The sequence below is a fragment of the Anolis carolinensis genome, unplaced genomic scaffold (genome assembly GCF_035594765.1).
Source record: "Anolis carolinensis isolate JA03-04 unplaced genomic scaffold, rAnoCar3.1.pri scaffold_8, whole genome shotgun sequence".
Lineage (NCBI taxonomy): Eukaryota > Metazoa > Chordata > Lepidosauria > Squamata > Dactyloidae > Anolis > Anolis carolinensis.
In genome coordinates this window covers 26,657,478-26,678,542 of record NW_026943819.1, presented here as the reverse complement: position 1 = coordinate 26,678,542, position 21,065 = coordinate 26,657,478, and the positions used below count along the sequence as shown (strand labels likewise).

Below are 21,065 nucleotides of genomic sequence, written 5' to 3'. Positions count from 1 at the left end.
CTCTCCCTCCTTCTCCGCCTTTTACTGGGGAATTTCTGCTCATCATCGTGGATGGAAAATTTGGAGAATCTGGATGCAGATCCAGAGCTCTGCCAAGGAACAAATTAGCTCTCTTTAAGCCTTTTCCTTCCGCTCTTTGGTGCTGGCCAGAGCCATCAGTGATTTAATATGTAATATATTTGCATAGTAAGCCCTGACATGATTTCTTATTTAGTCTAAACTCACCGACTACATTTGGGAGGGAATCCTCCAGCCACTCAAGCAGTTTCCTCTCTCAATGGCAAAACTCATTGCTTTAGCTGTGATCTAAAAAGGGCAAATAATAATAATAATAATAATGATAATAATAATAGTTTACTAGCTGTGCCCAACCACGTGTTGCTGTGGCATCATCCTAAGTTGGTATTTGTGAAGGCAAGTATGAATGTTGTAATTAGTCACCTTGATTAGCATTGAATAGGCTCGCAGCTTCAAAGCATGGTTGCTTAGTCCCTGGGGGAATCCTTTGTTGGGAGGTGTTAGCTGGCTCTGGTTGTTTCCTGTCTGGAATACCCTTATTTTCAGGGTATTTTCAGGACACGACTAGACTTAATGTCAAGGGAAAACCTTTAGCTTTACCTCTCATGTCCCTGCATGAAGCTGGAGCTGATAGAGGGAGCTCATCCGTGCTTTCCCCAAGTTGGATTTGAACCTGGCAGCCTTCAGGTCAGCAACCCAACCTTCAAGTCACAAGGCTTTAACCCCACTGTGCCACTGGGGGCTCAATAATAATAATAATAATAATAATAATAATAATAATTATTATTATTATTATTATTATTATTATAAAACTCAGGACCTCAAGATTGAACTGCAAAGACTCTGGCAGAAACCAGTGCAGGTGGTCCCGGTGGTGATGAGCACACTGGGTACCGTGCCAAAAGATCTCAGCCGGCATTTGGAAACAATAGACATTGACAAAATTACGATCTGCCAACTGCAAAAGGCCACCCTACTGGGATCTGCACGTATCATCCGACAATACATCACACAGTCCTAGACACTTGGGAAGTGTTTGACTTGTGATTTTGTGAAACAAAATCCAGCATATCTATCTTATTTGCTGTGTCATACAATAAAACAACAACAACAACAACTTTATTTTTACACCCCGCCTCCATCTCCCCACAGGGACTCGGGGTGGCTAACATGGGCCCAAGCCCAGATAATCACAATCAAACAGGATAAAATACAGAACAAAACAAGCATCATCAACAAACAGAATAAAACACCATTTTAAACAGTAATGTAGTGATTAAATAAAAACCACCAGTGCTGATGAGGAACTGCTTGCTGGATTGCTTCTCCATATCCTGTGCAAACAAACATATTAGCTTCTCTTCTTTCTTTTTGAATTTACTCTTAGCCATGACAATGATCTTCAAAAGTAGATGGCAATAGCTCTATGCTTCCTCCCTGTGTTTGTGGAAAGCGGAGGATGCTGTCACGATGGATGTGCCACGAGCGCAAAGTGGATTAACCTTCATTTCAGGCAGAGTCAGGGTCGTCCTCTTGCAAGTCCTCCCGTATCCATGCATATTCAAGGCTGTCTGTACACAGCGTCGCTCGCAGGCTGGGAAGATGGAAGACGTCGCTTTGGTGTCTAGAGGATACAGAAGATGCTGCGTGTCATCGCTTCTCGGTATCAATGGTAGCTTGGGGATGCCGGCGCACGAGGCTGCTCCTGGTTGCCAGAACATTAATCTCAGGCTGGTATTTGCAGGCGTCTGCTTCCAAGGCAGTTTGGAGCTCTGTTGTGGGACGGCGCCATTGGCACATCCTGGCAGGGAAGGAGGTTTTGTTTGATCAATTGAGAGTCAGGCTTGGTTTCCTCCCATCTGCCTGCCTTCCTCCAGAATGAACTCCAGTTTGCCCTGAGTCTGCGGAAAGGAGAGGGAAGATATTTCGGGCCTTTGCTGTCACTTGCAAGAACAAAGCTGGCAGGGTTGTATTTTTAAGAACGGGTCACCAAGCCTGATGTTCAGGGGTATGTCCCTTTTGAACTTGGGAGCTGCACAGAGTCATCATGGCGAGGAGCCACTCGTCGTATTTAGTCATAACCTTGTAGTTTTCTTAGCAACTCATGGTACTGAAAAGTTCGGTGTGTAAATATTTTCAATCAGTAACATGAAATGATTGCTTTGCATAGCTAGTAGTGTTGTCTGCAGTATTTGTTTCATCTATTTCATTCGTGTACTCGTTTCATAGAGCCCAGTGTGTTAAAGCACTGAGCTGCTGAACTTGCAGACCAAAAGGTCCCAGGTTCAAATCCCAGGAGCGGAGTGATCGCCCGCTGTTAGTTCCAGCTTCTGCCAACCTAGCAGTTCAAAAACATGCCAATGTGAGTAGATCAATAGATACCGCTCCGGTGGGAAGGTAACTGCGCTCCATGCAGTCATGCTGACCACATGACCTTGGAGGTGTCTACGGACAATGCCGGCTCTTTGGCTTAGAAATGGAGATGAGCACCAACCCCCAGAGTCAGACATGACTGGACTTAACGTCAGGGGAAACCTTTACCTTTACCTAACATGAAATGATTGCTTTGCATAGCTAGTAGTGTTGTGTGCGGTATTTGTTTCATCTATTTCATTCGTGTATTCATTTCGTAGAGCCCGGTGTGTTAAAGGGCTGAGCTGCTGAACTTGCAGACCGAAAGGTCCCAGGTTCAAATCCCGGGAGCGGAGTGAGCACCCGATGTTAGCCCCAGCTCCTGCCAACCTAGCAGTTTGAAAACATGCCAATATGAGTAGATCAATAGGTACCACTCTGGTGGGAAGGTAACGGCGCTCCATGCAGTCATGCCAACGTCCACATGACCTTGGAGGTGTCTGTGGACAACGCTGGTTCTTCGACTTAGAAATAGAGATGAGCACCAACCCCCAGAGTCGGACACGACTGCCCCTAAAGTGACCATTGTGGTCGCCTCCTTTGCTGCTGCTGGTGGTTGCTGGTGGGCTGTCTGATTTGCTCTCTCTCTCCGCTTAGTTGTTGTGTGTTTTCCGGGCTGTATGGCCATGTTCCAGAAGTATTCTCTCCTGACGTTTCGCCCACATCTATGGCAGGCATCCTCAGAGGTTGTGAGTTATATGGAGAAACGAAGCAAGGAAGATTTATATATCTGTGGAGGGAAAGAACTCTTGTCTGGGTGGAGGGAAAGAACTCTTGTCTGTTGGATTGCATGAAATTCTCAGTGGGCTGTATTGCAATAGCAGCCAAGTGCTCCCTAGTTAGACACTGTTTCGGACAAATTCATGAAGGTCTATCTGACTTGTCCTAATGCAGTTAATAACAATAATAATAATATAATAATAATAATTTTATTTTTGTACCCCACCACCATCTCCCCAGAAGGACTCGGGGCGGCTTACAGATATAAAACCAACATACAATAATATCAAATACAAAAACACACAAATAAATTTAAAAGGCATTAAAAATCATAAAAAGTTGAGAGTAAAAGGTAAAGGTAAAGGTTTCCCCTGACGTTAAGTCCAGTCATGTCTGACTCTGGGGGTTGGTGCTCATCTCCATTTCTAAGCCAAATAGCCGGCGTTGTCCGTAGACACCTCCAAGGTCATGTGGCCGGCATGACTGCATGGAGCATCGTTACCTTCCCGCCAGAGCAGTACCTATTGATCTACTCACATTTGCATGTTTTCAAACTGCTAGGTTGGCAGAAGCTCGAGCTTACAGCGGGTGCTTACTCCACTCCCCTGGATTTGAACCTGGGACCTTTTGGTCTACAAGTTCAGCAGCTCAGCGCTTTAACACACTGAGCCACCGGAGGCTCCGCAGTTGAGAGTATTGGCTCAATAATGGCTCTGGGTTTGCAGTAATGAGGAGGATAGAGATCTGGATAATTTTTGGGGCTGTCATTATTGTTTTCCTTCATCATGGTGAGCCTCCAAAGAATCCACATTATATCTTCTGTCCTATTCTGACTTCCTATGTGTCCTTAAGCTTATCTTCTAATACAGGGTTCTCAACCTGGGGTCCCCAGGTGTTTTGGCCTACAACTCCCAGGAATCTCAACCAGTTTACTAGCGGTTAGGATTTAAGGGAGTTGAAAGCCAAAAACATCTGGGGACCCCAGGTTGAGAACCACTGTTCTAGTTGCTGGACCAAAGCTTCTGCTTCCAGGTGAAAATGAACCCAGTTTGCATTTGGGGCTTCAAAGGCTGAATGATGTGGCAGGTAGACCAACCACACCACAGATGCTTAGCGCAGGTGTCCTCCAAGCTCCCAGTGTTGCCCCAAAGAGAAAAACACTGAGAAATGATGATGGCATTATCTTCGAGGCAGGCTATGCATTCCTCACTCCCTATCAATGTACCATCTGTTCAGGATTCATATGGCAGCTCCACTGCCAGACACAGAAAGCCGGCGGGGATAGACATCATCTGCACAGGAAAGGGAGAGCCACTTATGGTGGTGCTCCTGCCTCTGTTTTGTTTCCTTATCTCTCTTCAGAAAGAGACAAACAAACATGATACTCAGATCCGTGATCATATCTCCTACGGTGTGTTTTGAAATAGACGGCATTCCGTTCCAAGACAGGACTCCATATCCTATTTGATTTGCAGTATCAAGCAGAATTTTTAAGTACAGGAGAACCCCCAGCATGGGAATTAGGGGTGCAGGGTCCCCATGTTCCCCAACAACTTCTGCTCAGAGTTGACTATAGAAATGTAGTGGTAGTAAAAGTAAAGGTTTCCCCTAACGTTAAGTCCAGTTGTGTCTGACTCTGGGGGTTGGTGCTCATTGTCGCACCTCAGGTTAGCTTCACGTTGCTAAAGACACCAAGCCACACACAGGAAGTAGTATTTTGTAGTTTATTTAGAAAATAGGCAAAAGAAAGTTCATAAAAGGGGAAAAGTTCAGTTCCAAAAGATAGCCCTGAAAACATAGCTATGTGCCCAGGCTTTCGAAGATTAAATGATAAAGACGACCCGGACTGATTTACGGCTACAGCACGAGGATTTTGGAGGAATGGATTTTAATCATATGTTTTATATCTTTACTAGCTGTGCCCGGCCACGCATTGCTGTAGCGTTGTCTGGTGGTGTTGGTGAGAAATTGTTGAGGTAGTGGTGGTATTGAATGTCTGTTGTATGGTTGTCTTTATGTTTAGTATGCACACTGAAGTGTATTATATGGCAGTGTGGAGTCAAGATAATCCAGTTCAAAGCAGATAATATAAGATTCTAAATGGGTTATATAGCTGTGTGCAAGGGCCTTGAGTCTATACTGCCATATAATCCAGTTAAAATCTGATAATCTGTGGAAGAGGCCTAAGTGAGGCCTAACCTTGCCTGTCCCCTGGGCTGAGGAGGTTGCTAGGAGACCAAGTGGGCGGAGCTTAGCCTTCAAACTGGCAGCAATTGGATAAAAACTATTATTCCTCTCCCTGTAATTAGGACTTTATTTTTCTTTTCTTTTTGTTGTATCAACCTAGAGGCGTGGATGATGGGTTGTGTTGTCAAATTTCGAGGTTGGGGGGCCTGTAGTTTTGTTGTTTTGTCCACTGCCCTGATGCCATCACTCTTTTATATATATAGATATTGTTTTAATTGTTTTATTGGATTTTCATTGCTGTTTTAATTATGTGTAGTCATCGAATTGTTGCCGATTTTGTATGCCGCCTTGAGTCCCTTCAGGTGAGAAGAGCGGGATATAAATGTTGGAAATAAATAAACAAATAGGTACAAAACCAAGGCCGTAAGCAATAAGTCCATAGAAACATAGAGCATAAAACAAGGTCCTTTTCATAGAAGCCAAAAGTCCCAGCAAAGAGAATATGTCCACGAAATATTACAGGAAAGCAAACTTGGCACAGGAAAGCAGACTTGTTTCTAGATCAAGCGATGGAGTTGCGTTGACAGAGATCCGTCTACGAGCAGACTGTTGTAAAAGCATGACATAAAGGCATTTCTTTGCCCTTTGAACTGTCATTTATTGGCTATGCGAAGACTTCTCCGCAACCCTCTAAATTCCAGTTTGTAGCCCGATCGAGATCCTCAGAGTCAAGGCCACTGAGCTCGTTACTGTTATCAGGCGGAGGCAAAGTGCTATCCTCCCTTTCTGCTTCCTGCACCTGAAATTCCTCATTAGAAACAACATCATTATTTATTCCCATGGGAACAACTCCCTGCTCTTCATTTCCCACAGCCGGAACGCTCCTATAATTCCCAGCATCAGAGTCATCTTCAAATTCACCCTGAATCCCATCATTAGGCACATATAACCCAGAATCCTCATCAGAATCACACAAAGGCACATCAGAGTTACACAAAGGCAAAGGCTGAGTCGCAACACTCATCTCCATTTCTAAGCCGAAGAGCCGGCGTTGTCCGTAGACACCTCCAAGGTCATGTGGCCACTGGCATGACTGCATGGAGTGCCGTTACCTTCCCGGCAGAGTGGTACCTATTGATATACTCACATTTGCATGTTTTCAAACTGCTAAGTTGACAGAAGCTGGAGCTAACAGTGGGCACTCACTCCGCTCCCCGGATTCGAACCTGCAACCTTTCGATCTACAAGTTCAGCAGCTCAGTGCTTTAACACACTGTACCACCAGGGGCTCCAAATACACGGAGAAAGGCCGCATCTACACTGCCAAACTTGAACTGCATTGACCTGGATTATATTAGTCTACACTACCATATAATTCAGTTTAATCTGAATTATACTGGCAATGTAGATGGGGTCTAGGAATCTCTTGAGTCCTCCAGTAAAAAAGTAAGATAGACTATTGGTGGAGGCTGGTTCTTCTGGCTTTGTTTTATGGCTCAAGCTGCAGTGGTGATTTTTTCCTAGGTCTTTGGAAGAGGAGTGAAAATTAATGGAAATAGGAAGCTGTGTTTCTTCCATGGCTGTAAATGTTTGTTCGTTTTGTCCCTGTAGGGAAGAATGAATAATTTAATCAATTTTCTCTCTGCTGTGAGAATGTCCTTGAAAACCGTGCAGTTTTCAAGGAATTTACAGACGTTTGGCACTTGGATGCAAAAAAAAAATGTGCAGAAAATTGCATTAACTGGATACCGTTTCTGCACAGAAAACAGTATCCCCGATTCTATTTTGTGTGCAAAAAGTAGATTTTTTTGCAATGCAGAATAAGTATTTGGATTATAATGATTCTCCTTGCTGTCGTTTCTTGACATTCAGGAATTTCCTTATTCATGTACTAGCTGTGCCCGGCCACGCGTTGCTGTGGCAAAGTGGTGGTGGTATTGGTTAAAAATTGTTGTGTAATTTTTATTTGACATTATTTGCATTTTTTATTAATTTTATTGTAAGTTATATTTTTATTTATTATATTTTATTATTATCTTGTATTATTTTTAGTTATTTCCTATTATTGTAGTATTTTATTGTATCCATTTTTTAGTGTTTTTTATTATTTTTTATTGGGTTGCTAGGAGACCAAGTTGGAGGAGCTTGGCCTTCTAACTGGCAGCAATTGGATAAAAACTATTATTCCTCTCCCTCTAATTAGGACTTTATTTTTCTTTTCTTTTTGTTGTATCAACCTAGAGGCGTGGATGATGGGTTGTGTTGTCAAATTTCGAGGTTGGGGGGCCTGTAGTTTTGTTGTTTTGTGGGTCGCCGTGATGCCATCACTCTTTTATATATATAGATTGACTGAGTATTTGCACACAATATCGATGTGAATATTCGTTCAATCCCTAGGTTTATCTGCTGCAGGTCTCTCTGCCGATCAGTGTAGGAGCTCCTTGTGTTTTGACAGAAAAAGAAGAGCAAATGGTGTGGTAAATGCAATAGTCCCAGTTGCCCTTCACTCCCACCATCAGAGAGAAAAGATGTGATGCTTCGGCGTTCCCTGAAGGATTCAACTTCAGAGGCAGAGGACAGTGGGAGTCTATTAGTGTCATTACCAGGCTATTTAGAAAGCCAGCTCTGAGTCAGAGAAAGCACAGTTTGAGGTGAAATAACCTTGATGCATTGAAATATTTAACTTCAACACTGTTTTACAGCAAGGGTCACACCAACCCTTGTGTCGGAAGAAGCCGCAACAGCCAATTAATTTCAGGAGACATTGCCAGCTTGAAGGAGAGTGGCCAGAATTAAAGTTAACCTGTTATTAAAGTCCCGGGAAAGGTTTGAGGGCCAAAGGGAAGGATTTGCTGGGGAAAATGAAGAGCACCTAATTATGAGAATCAAAGAGAAGATTCAGGTGGTAGGACATTGTGGTGAGGAGCACGGAAGTCGCTTTGCACAGATCTCTCCGCAGCAATAAACTCCAGGGTTGATTTTCAGCTGGTTGTCTTGATTGACTTTTCTAACATTAAGGAAATAATTATAATGCTGGATTGTTTGATATGACTATTAAGAAGTTGCTAGGAATGGGGCCCCTGGTGGCGCAGTGTGTTAAAGCACTGAGCTGCTGAACTTGTGCACCAAAAGGTCCCAGGTTCAAATCCCTGAGTGGAATGAGCGCCCGCTGTTAGCTCCAGCTCCTGCCAACCTAGCAGTTCGAAAACAATCAAATGTGAGTAGATCAATAGGTACTGCTCCGGTGGGAAGGTAACAGTGCTCCATGCAGTCATGCCAGTGGCCACATGACCTTGGAGGTGTCTACGGACAACGCCGGCTCTTCGACTTAGAAATGGAGATGAGCACCAACCCCCAGAGTGTGAGTAGATCAATAGGTACCACTCCGGTGGGAAGGTAACAGTGCTCCATGCAGTCATGCCAGTGGCCACATGACCTTGGAGGTGTCTATGGACAACGCCGGCTCTTCGACTTAGAAATGGAGATGAGCACCAACCCCCAGAGTGTGAGTAGATCAATAGGTACCACTCCGGGGGGAAGGTAACAGTGCTCCATGCAGTCATGCCAGTGGCCACATGACCTTGGAGGTGTCTATGGACAACGCCGGCTCTTCGGCTTAGAAATGGAGATGAGCACCAACCCCCAGAGTGTGAGTAGATCAATAGGTACCACTCCGGTGATAAGGTAACGGTGCTCCATGCAGTCATGCCAGTGGCCACATGACCTTGGAGGTGTCTATGGACAACGCCGGCTCTTCGACTTAGAAATGGAGATGAGCACCAACCCCCAGAGTGTGAGTAGATCAATAGGTACCACTCCGGGGGGAAGGTAACAGTGCTCCATGCAGTCATGCCAGTGGCCACATGACCTTGGAGGTGTCTATGGACAACGCCGGCTCTTCGGCTTAGAAATGGAGGTGAGCACCAACCCCTGGAATCAGTCACGACTAGACTTAACGTCAGGGGAAACCTTTATCTACCTTTACCTTTAGGAATGTCAACACTTGGGAAACTCTTTTGAACTACATATCTCAGAATGCTTCTCCCGACATTCTGGGATTTGCAGCTGAAAAGGTCAGCGTTCCCAATCACTGTACAGTCACCTGTACATTCACAAAATATACAGTACAGTCCCGCTTATCCAAACTCCGCTAATCCGACACTAATCGTATTATCCGACGCCCTGATGCCCTCCTTCCCTCTCTCACCAGGCCAGATCCTGGTGCTGCCGGGACCCGGACTGGTGAGTACGTGAGTGAGTGAGTGAGGGACAATGGGTGGGTGAGTGAAGGAGGGTGGCAAAGGCCCTCCCTTCATCCCTTGCTCACTCACTCACTCACTCACCCGGCCAGATCCTGGTGGTGCCGGGACCCGGACTGGTGAGTGAGTGAGTGAGGGACAATGGGCGGGTGAGTGAAGGAGGGTGGCAAAGGCCCTCCCTTCATCCCTTACTCGCTCGCTCACTCACTCACCCGGCCAGATCCTGGTGGTGCCGGGACCCGGATGGTGAGTGAGTGAGTGAGGGACAATGGGCGGGTGAGTGAAGGAGGGTGGCAAAGGCCCTCCCTTCATCCCTTGCTCGCTCACTCACTCACTCACCCGGCCAGATCCTGGTGGTGCCGGGACCCGGACTGGTGAGTGAGTGAGTGAGGGACAATGGGCGGGTGAGTGAAGGAGGGTGGCAAAGGCCCTCCCTTCATCCCTTACTCGCTCGCTCACTCACTCACCCGGCCAGATCCTGGTGGTGCCGGGACCCGGATGGTGAGTGAGTGAGTGAGGGACAATGGGCGGGTGAGTGAAGGAGGGTGGCAAAGGCCCTCCCTTCATCCCTTACTCGCTCGCTCACTCACTCACCCGGCCAGATCCTGGTGGTGCCGGGACCCGGATGGTGAGTGAGTGAGTGAGGGACAATGGGCGGGTGAGTGAAGGAGGGTGGCAAAGGCCCTCCCTTCATCCCTTACTCGCTCACTCACTCACTCACCCGGCCAGATCCTGGTGGTGCCGGGACCCGGATGGTGAGTGAGTGAGTGAGGGACAATGGGCGGGTGAGTGAAGGAGGGTGGCAAAGGCCCTCCCTTCATCCCTTGCTCGCTCGCTCACTCACTCACCCGGCCAGATCCTGGTGCTGCTGGGACCTGGACTGGTGAGTGAGTGAGTGAGGGACAATGGGCGGGTGAGTGAAGGAGGGTGTCAAAGGCCCTCCCTTCATCCCTTACTCGCTCACTCACTCATCCGGCCGGGTCCTGGTGTGCAGCCAGCTGCAGCCAGCTGCAACAAATCACTCTGACCAAGAGGTCATGAGTTCGAGGCCAGCTTGGAGCCTGCGTCTGTCTCTGTCTTTGTTCTATGTCAAGGCATTGAATGTTTGCCTTATATGTGCAATGTGATCCGCCCTGAGTCCCCTTCAGAGTGAGAAGGGCGGAATATAAATACTTTAAAATAAATATCTGCCCTTTTGCCCAGCCGTGGCATTCCACCAAGCTGTCGTGCTCATCTTGATGCTGCTTGATCCATTATATTCCCTCCTTACAATCCCCGCAAAATAATGCTACATGGTGATGCGTGGTTGATGTCCTTGGGGAAAATAGCTGTCATCATTAGGAATGGCTGAGAAAAACTGAAGGCTGCTAATGTAGGTATAATTGGCTGGTTTTGCCATCTTCTAGATGGCTGCTGCGAATGAAGCTGCCTGAGAGGGCTGAGATCCTGTGGAAGTGAGAAGGTCTCGTGCTCAGGCTGCAAGCTGTGCCGGGCTTTTATCCAGAAATGAAATAGAAATCATACGGTCCATCGCTGGAGACAGATTCCTACCGACTGTGTCTGAAAACTTCGCTGTGGCGTAGTTAACGCTGCTCTAGTTACAGTAGACCACACTCTTATTACATGCTCACTTAAACCGGTTCAGGTTGCACTTAAAGTTATTATCACATTAAACTGAGGTGGGATTTGATGTGGCTCAAGAGTTGGAAGAGACATAGGAGGCAAAACCACATTGCCTTTCAATGTGTATCTTGGCCCGCATGGAGGTCGCATCCAGTTGCTGTGCTTTCTTTCATTATTACAACTCAAGCAACTACGAGTATGATTATGAAGTGAGTCCTGCCTCCATCTGGTAGGTGGTATGCATCCTGTCCTCATTTCATAAGGGTTTTGCATGGCCAACTGAACTGGTGTGTTGCAAGACAACATGAGGAGTGTCATTGCTGGATGTGATCAGCAGAGATAGCTTTTTTCACATTATTCTACGAGGGTTGAATGAAAAGTAATGCCTCCACCTTCGTAACTCCTCAACAGATGGCAGAACTGGTATGCGGCAGGTACTGGCTTGTTCAGTAGACTCTCCTCTGCTGTTCCATTTGGCAGGAAGCCTTGGCATTGAAAGGTTGTGTTGTTAAAGTGTGAAGTATGGAACCCAGCGCAGACGGAGAAGCCTTAGCATTGAACGGTTGTGTTGTTAAAGTGCAAAGTATGGAACCCTGCGCAGACGGAGAAGCCTTAGCATTGAACGGTTGTGTTGTTAAAGTGCAAAGTATGGAACCCTGCGCAGACGGAGAAGCCTTAGCATTGAACGGTTGTGTTGTTAAAGTGCAAAGTATGGAACCCTGCGCAGACGGAGAAGCCTTAGCATTGAACGGTTGTGTTGTTAAAGTGCAAAGTATGGAACCCAGCGCAGACGGAGAAGCCTTAGCATTGAACGGTTGTGTTGTTAAAGTGCAAAGTATGGAACCCTGCGCAGACGGAGGAGCCTTAGCATTGAACGGTTGTGTTGTTAAAGTGCAAAGTATGGAACACTGCGCAGACGGAGAAGCCTTAGCATTGAACGGTTGTGTTGTTAAAGTGCAAAGTATGGAACCCAGCGCAGACGGAGAAGCCTTAGCATTGAATGGTTGTGTTGTTAAAGTGCGAAGTATGGAACCCTGCGCAGACAGGGAAGCCTTAGCATTGAACGGTTGTGTTGTTAAAGTGCAAAGTATGGAACACTGCGCAGACGGAGAAGCCTTAGCATTGAACGGTTGTGTTGTTAAAGTGCAAAGTATGGAACACTGCGCAGATGGAGAAGCCTTAGCATTGAATGGTTGTGTTGTTAAAGTGCAAAGTATGGAACACTGCGCAGACAGTTGGTCAGTGCGACTTAAGCAACATGCAGTCAATGAATTCTTGACAGCAGAAGGTGTCGCCCAAAAGGAGATTCATCAGAGAATGCAAGCTGTTTATGGTGATTGTGTTGATGTGAGTTTTGTGCGTCATTGGGCGAGTAAGTTTAAAGATGTTGAGGTGGGGACATCTGACTTGCGTGACAAACAAAGAGTGGATGTCCTATGACAGAAACCACCGAGTTTCACAAGCAAAAGGTTGACAGATGGATTCAGGACAATTGTCGTATCACTCACTTCAGGCATAATTGGCATTTCACAAGAACATGTGGGTCACAATCTTACTTTGCTTGGCTATCGGAAGACCTGTGCACGATGGGTACTGTGAGATGTTGGTTGCGGAAACAGAGTGTCAACTTCTTCCATGACAGCTTCAGAAAACATTTTCATTGTTGGCAGAAATGTATCCAATTGTCTGGTGATTATGTGGAAAAGCGAATAGTGGTAGTGAAAGCACACATTCTAAGGATTATTTCTGTGCTTGATTTATTAAAATACTCCATCCAAACCCAAGTAACGAAGGTGGAGGCATTACTTTTCATTCAACCCTCGTAGTTCTAAGAATTATAGACTAGATATCTAGGAAATGCAGGATATGTGTCTCTGTTTTGCCACCAGTTCAGAAGTTGGGAGGTTCTGGCAGCACAAGAAAAACACTGGGAATCTATAACCTTATTTTGCAGGTGTATAGCAGGGTTGGGAACACCTTGGTTTTCCTATTGATGTTCTAATCCTCAAACTCTGCTTCATTTGGAAAAATGCTGCACTCGCAGAGCTCGGGCGGTGTTGTATTTCATTGTCAATGTTGGTGGCTGCCAAGGGAATGGAAATGTTCTACATTTTCTAGTGTTACACCATTAAGCTGTATTTCTGGTTTTGCAAAGAAATTAGTTGGCGACTACTGGAAGAGCACTTTGGTTTTCTCGATGTTCACTGAGAGGCCGAGCTTCTCGTATGCTTCTGCAAAGGTGTTTAGAGCGGGTTGTAGGTCTTCTTCTGAATGGTGTTTACAGCGGGTTGTAGGTTTTCTTCTTCTGGACCCGGGCTGTGGCGCAGGCTGGTGAGCAGCCAGACAGCTGCAATAAATTACTCTGACCAAGAGGTCATGAGTTCGAGGCCAGCTCAGAGCCTATGTTTGTCTTGTCTTTGTTCTATGTTAAAGGCATTGAATGTTTGCCTTATATGTGTAATGTGATCCGCCCTGAGTCCCCTTCGGGGTGAGAGGGGGGGAATATAAATACTGTAAATAAATAAATAAATGTGCATAGACTACATTATCATCAGCATATTGGAGTTCTATAACGGATGTTGTTGTGACCTTGGTTTTGTTCTGAAAACCTGGCTCTTCCAATGTGCTTTCAACAACTGACTACAAGAATTAATTTCCTCAGTACTGATATGACCAGACCTGATGCATTTTTTTTCTGCCTTTATTTGGTAATTACTATCCTCGTTTATCCTACCTCAAATTTCTCCTTTCTACTACAGCACTTTATCTACTTTATCAGATTTTAATCAATGCACCTTTTGCACCAGCCCAGCCTTTTACTATTTTAACCTGCTATTCTGTTTTTATTTGGCGGTTTTACTCACCATTATATTGTGGTTTAATCTATGTAAAGTTAAATGTTTATTATGTTCGTTTATTGTAAAGGTATTTTATTTCGTTCGTTGTGGATATTTGGGCTTGACCTTATGTTAGCCACCTCGAGTCCCTGTAGGGAGATGGAGGCGGGATATAAAAATAAAGTTGTTGTTGTTGTTGTTGTTGGTTTTGTCTTTCAATCTTCTAAGGTTAAATAGCTTGCCATCTGTCTGATAGATGATTTCCACTCCAGTGGGAAGATGAAGTATCATAGCGATGAAGATGGAAAATAATTAGTACTGACTGTAAAACAATAGTATTGTAGCATCATTTCTAAGAAATAGAGCAGCAAACATGGATGTCACTGGTTCAAATCTGGATTCTGTCATGAATTAGATAAATCACTCTCAATGTCAGTCCCGCACCCTTAACCTTAGTATGAGGGAATAATAATAATAATACTGAATTTGGAGCATGGTTGTAAGGATTACAAGTTGCTAAAGCAGATGAAGCATTTTAAACTTCTGAAAACCACAGAAAGGTTAAGTCTCAGCATTATTACTAAGCCCGAGTCGCTGTTTCATTCAACTCCAAAGCCTTAGAAGGCCGTTGATGCGAACAACCTGAGGAGATTGTTTTTAATAAAATTAATGTCACTCACAGCCGTCGGCAAAGCTTCCAAAACACCTGAACTAAGTTCAGACGGCTTTGTTTTGTTCCTGCAGATTCACCTGTACAGCAGTGCATATGAATTAACTGTAGCGTTATTTTGTAAACCAAGAGGGAAAATGTCTGAGGTGAGAAACAAAGCAAGAGCGGCTTTAATAAAGGATGGAATCAAATTGGAAACCTGGTTAAAAACTCAGTGCTCCAAATACTTTTCTCCCTGGTTTTGTGATAATTCAGGTACAGGAAGGGGAAAAGTATAGCCATGCTCAGTGTGTCAGAGAGGATTTATAGCTCCATTCTGGCACTAGAAGGTGTAAATGAGTTTTAATAAGACTAGCCGGTGAGCCTGGAGAAAGCAGATTAGAGTCTGTGTTAGATGGCTGGGGTTGATTAGCCCGAATGGTGTCATTGGGAAAGGGTTAATTGATCTCTCCGTAATAATCGCCGAAAAGAAGCGATCAGGGTCATTAGTGGATGAACATGTTCATGAGGAGTGTGCTTTCGCTCTGGAACATCTCACTACGGCACCGGGGAAAGTTTCATTTGTTTTCATGTTGAGAAACCATGCCAACCAAAGCTAGAGGAAGTTATATTTGGGTGACAACTCCCACAATCCCACACAGCCTGGGAATTCTGTGAGTTGTCATCGAAAATAACTTTCCTGAGTGCTGTCTTCCCTCTGTCTTCAAGACACTATCAACTGTATTTACGAATTTAGCACTAAAATATCACGATATATTGAAAACATTGACTACAAAAATGCATTGGATAATCCAGAAGCTTGGATAAGCGAATCTTGGATAAGTGAGACTCTACTGTGTGTGTGTGTGTGTGTGTGTGTGTGTGTGTGTATATATATCTGGAATAATGTCCATGGTGGGAGAAAGAACTCTTGTCTGTTTGAGGAAAGTGTGGATGGTGCCATTGGCCACCTTGTTTAGCATTGAATAGCCTTGCAGCTTCAAACCCTGCCTGCTTCTTGGCTGGGGGATCTTTTTTTACTCTAAAGCAAAACTTACTGTCAGGGTTTGAAGTTTTGATGTCTGGATGATCTCATAAACTCTCTCCCTGACATAGAAAACACAGTGCCAGAAGGTCTGGTATGTGAGTTGTCATCGAAAATAACTTTCCTGAGTGCTGTCTTCCCTCTGAGGTCATCTGTCTTCGAGACACTATCAACTGGGCATCCTGCTGAGAGGGATGTCAAGCATCGGTTCCTTCTACTACACATCTCTTGGAACCAGGCCTGCAACAGGACTGTATTTTTTGTTTTAAGACCCTGTCTGGCTCTGCCAAAGTCAAGTGGCAGTTGATTTCTCTGCCTGACATAATGCTGGTTGGGTGCGCCGTAAAGCTAATGGAGCGTGGCAACTGCACTTTGTAAGGCTGGCCCAAATGTCTCCAGTCAGTGCAGCCATATGGCAGAAGCAGACAGCAATTCACGCTGCCAGTTTCACGGTTCCTCTCTTTCTCTCCGCAGATCGGTCACTGGCATGTTACCAAAGGCCTTACCATGGACAACCAGGTCTTCTCCTCCAACGTCACGGAGAGCCTCTTCAACACCACACTCATTGTCACCACTATCCTGGTAAGCATGGAGGGTCATGGCAATCTCCTCTTCTGGCTTGACAATTTGGGGATGGTGTCTAGATGTTAGTTCTTACCAATAATCACCAGCAACTTCCACATCATGAGTGCAATGAATCTGCCTTGGGTTTTAATCTAGGTGGAGTTCTCCAAGGTTCTGAACCTAGTTTGGGATTGGATTCAGCACTTTGGATAGCTCCTATAAAGTTTGGAAATAAAATCCAGAGAGGATTCAGCACATACCATAATGAAATCTGCTTCCCTTTACAAGTAGAGCACTTCATGTTGAATGCATGGAAGAATCAGACAATCAACTGAAGAACCTGGAACTATTTATGACTATGTAATTTCACTTATCTTTGGATATCATCTGGGGAATATATTTGATAGGCTAGAAGTAGCTGGGATGAGGTATGGAACAGGAGTACGTATTTCTTTCCAAATGTCATGTGGGTTATTAAACACAGCTGAGTTAAGGGCAAGCCAGGTCATCTGTTGTCTTTAGACTCCTTTCTGTTATTTAGTCTCGGTTATTTACTCATTTCAGGTGATGTTTCCATAACATCAGAGACACCTTGTGCCCCTCATTTGCTACCATGTCCAATCACATTTTGGTTTTCTTAAGCTGACTAAGGTTTCCAAAATACATTTCAGAAACCCATTCATTGTGCTCTGCTTATCCTGTTGTGTTTAGTCCCACGGTCAACACTATTTTGTGTTCTAACTGCCATTCTGTCCCAGCTGTAAGACTCCAAAGTTGCAATGACATTGTGCTGAATTCCAAAGCTTCTGCCTCCAATTCTATTATCCACCCAGTCATCAATGTTTGAAGAAAAGGCAGCTAGTAGGCCATTATTTTTTAGGTTCTTCAGCCAAGGAGGACAAAGTTTCCAAACCAGATTGTTCATTGATCAAAATTATGACAAGCCTTGTGAATGGGCTATTTCTTTGGTCTTCAAGCGCTATCTTTTTTCTATTAGATCAGGCTAACCCAGGCTAAACCGTCTTAATTGTCTTCTTGCCTACAGATGTCACCTGGTCACACTCACCTGCCCTTTAGACCAGGATTTCAGAGTAAAATGCCAGCCATTGTTGGCAGCTATTCCATCTTCTCAGTCTGATTTATATGCCATGTTCCTCCGCAGTCAGAGAAAGTAAATTGAATAACCCATGAATGTAATTTCCCATTATGAGCACCATTTAAACAGAATGTAAGAGCTCTCATGTGTTGTCGAAGACTTTCATGTTTGGGATCACAGTGTTGTTGTGTGTTTTCCGGGCTATGTAGACATGTTCCAGAAGTATTCTCTCCTGACGTTTCGCCCACATCTATGGCAGGCATCCTCAGAGGTTGTGAGGTCTGTTGGAAACTAGGCAAGTGGGGTTTATATCTTTGTGGAAAGTCCAGGGTGGAAGAAATTGTTGTGGTAATCTCTGAGTGGTTAGACTCAATTTAACCCTCTCTGGGGGAGATTCCACCAAAATGCAGCAGAGTAGCAAAAGCAAAAGCTTTCAAATGCAATAGTTACTTACACGGGGCGAGCAAAGAGAAGCCTTTCAGCTTAGGATGGCAATCGATTGCAGAGTCTCAGTAAAAGTTCAAAAAGTATTTATTCAGGTAAAAAGAACTCCATTGTAGATAGAAAGGCTTGGGAGCTGTCTAGTCTACTCTAGACTGGTTTTTAATGAAAAATAAGAAAGAAAAAATAACAAACATCTAAATAGTTACATCTTGCCAGGAGAGACAGCAAGATGCTTCTTGTTAGCTAGAAGAACAAAGGGAGAAGAGAGAACCAAAATGGTTCCAACCTCATGGTCCAGTTTATTGGGGGCATAAAAGACATTTTGACCAATGAGAAGTTAGTGTCCCTGGAGAGTCACATTTCTACTAACTTCAAAGTAAGGGATGTGACGTACACAGGATAGAGTGAAACACAGTAAAGCCTGTCTAGGAATGCTTTGGAAACAGGGAAAGGATTCCCTCAATCTAACTCTATCATCTATCTGACTACATCTAGACTTGAGTTGTCCAGGATGATTCCCAACAGAAATAACTCTTGTCTGGTGTAGGCACTCGCTCCAGCGGAGCTCACAACCTCTGAGGATGCCTGCCATACTGTGTTTCCCTGAAAATAAGACAGTGTCTTATATTTATTTTTGCTCCCAAAGATGCTCTAGGTCTTATTTTCAGGGAATGTCTTAGTTTTCCATGAAGAAGAATTCACATTTATTGTTGAACAAAAAAAAATGAACATTTATTATATTCTGTACAGTAGTTGTCATCACAAACCAGCATAACCAGACAAACTGTGAATCTTATCAAGAATTACTTGCTACTACCATTATTTCAATGTACAACACTGTATAATACGTACATTTACCAATCCTGCATGCTCTGGTGTTCTGTTCGGTGGGCATGCGTCCAAACACAAACTTTGCTAGGTCTTACTTTCAGGGGAGGACTTATATTTAGCAATTCAGCAAAACCTCTACTAGGTCTTATTCTCTGGGGATGTCTTATTTTAGGGGAAACAGGGTAGATGTGGGTGAAACGTCAGGAGAGAATACTTCTGGAACATGGCCATACAGCCTGGAAAACACACAACATCCCTAAGAGCTCTCAAGCTCTCAGTCCACCAAATATGAATGAAATGTGCCGGTTAGATCTGGTTAGCACGTTACTGAATCCAGTGTTAACTTGAAAAGAGGCTGGAGAACCTTAGCCAGAGATTGACCCCATCCCCACTTCCCAGCGAGGCCACCACATCACCTGCCCCTACTTTCCGATTTGTGCTAAATCCAGTGCTGTTGCGACTCCATGACTAAGATGGGAATGACAGCTGCCCAGTTTCGATGCAGGAAAACCCCTACTTAATGCTGAAGGGCAACCATCCGGAGCTGGAAGGGAATGACCGCTACGAAGGCTTCTGCGTAGACATGCTGAAGGAGCTGGCGGAGATCCTGCATTTCAACTACAAGATCCGCCTGGTTGGCGACGGAGTGTACGGAGTCCCCGAGGCCAACGGGACCTGGACCGGGATGGTGGGAGAGCTGATCGCTCGGGTGAGTCAATCGCTGCTCAACTTTGAGAAGTTCCCTTTGCAGTTTCCATAATTCATAATCCCCCAAGATACTTGTCTGTTATCTTTACTGGCTGGAGTCTGTATTCTGCAAAGTACTGTATATACTCGAGTATAAGCCGACACGAATATAAGCCGAGGCACCTAATTTTACCACAAAAAACCGGGAAAACATTGACTCCGATATAAGCCGAGGGTGGTAAATTTCAGCAGTAAAAATAGATACCAATAACATTACATGAATTGAGGTTAAATGTTTTTGAATATTTACATCAAGCTCAAATTTAAGATAAGACTGTCCAACTCTGATCCAATCATTATTCTCATCTTCTTCAATGTAAATGTGCTTATGTATCCTTTTAATAATAATAGAGTACAATAATACATGTAATAATAATACTGTAATAATAAATACAGGAAAATAATACAAGTAATAATAAATAGAGTAAAATAATAAATGCAATAATAATAATAATAATAATAATGATAATAATAATAATAATGCATAATAATAATAATCCTGACTGACAAAGTTCTGGAACACAACACACCAGACATCACAGTTGTGGAAAAGAAAAAGGTTTGAATCATTGATGTCGCCATCCCAGGTGACAGTCGCATTGACGAAAAACAACAGGAAAAACTCTGCCGCTATCAGGACCTCAAGATTGAACTGGAAAGACTCTGGCAGAAACCAGTGCAGGTGGTCCCGGTGGTGACCGGCACATTGGGTGCCGTGCCAAAAGATCTCAGCCGGCATATGGAAACAATAGACATTGACAAAATTACAATCTGCCAACTGCAAAAGGCCACCCTACTGGGATCTGCATGCATCATCCGAAAATACATCACACAGTCCTAGACACTTGGGAAGTGTTCGACTTGTGATTTTGTGATACGAAATCCAGCATGTCTATCTTGTTTGCTGTGTCATAAAATAATAATAATAATAATAATAATAATAATAATAATAATATCAGAGTGAAGTAATAAATGTATTAATAATAATAATAAAACTAGATAAATAAATGTAATAGTAGCAACAATAATGGAGAAAAATAATAAATGTAATAATACCAATAATAACAGAGAAAAATAATAAATGTACCATATATTCTCGAGTATAAGCTGACCCAAATATAAGCCAACCAGGACCCTCACCCGAGTACAAGCCGAGGGGGGCTTTTTCAGTCTTAAAAAAAGGGCTGAAAAACTAGGCTTATACTCGAGTATATACTGTAACTTGTAAGGTGTGGCTTTTCCTGTATGGCATCACTTTGACACTCTAAGTGAGGTGATCCCCCCAGTTTGAAATCTTTCTCTGCTATCTATATATATATATATATATATATATATATATATATATCTCATACCATTTCAGAAAGGAAGAATTATGTTAGAAACAAAAGCTGTAGATTTGCCTTCTCCCACTCATTCTGTCTTTCTTTGTGTTTTGAGATATTTTGCGAGAGGGGAGCATTCAAACGTGAAATCTTCCATCTGCACCATGAAAAGGGATACTTGTCTTTTTATGCTGGTGGTTTATTGCTAATGTTTTGATGTCTTTGATACGTTTTATTGCTGTTGGTTGGCTTTGTGAGTTGCTGTAAGTATGCTAATGATAGGAAGGCAAGACAAAATAAAGCATCTATTA

The 21,065-nt window shown here is 44.0% G+C and overlaps 1 protein-coding gene across 5 annotated transcripts in view; it reads left to right on the top strand.

Moving 5' to 3' along the window:
• Window positions 1-21,065, top strand: part of grik4 (glutamate ionotropic receptor kainate type subunit 4) — a 611,856-nt gene that overhangs the window by 521,822 nt on the left and 68,969 nt on the right. For all 5 annotated transcript variants that reach the window (XM_062961032.1, XM_003222804.4, XM_062961034.1 and 2 more), the window contains 2 exons: window positions 16,225-16,332; window positions 19,191-19,394. In XM_062961032.1, coding sequence (XP_062817102.1) covers window positions 16,225-16,332; window positions 19,191-19,394 — 312 coding nt within the window. The remainder of the gene's footprint in view (window positions 1-16,224; window positions 16,333-19,190; window positions 19,395-21,065) is intronic.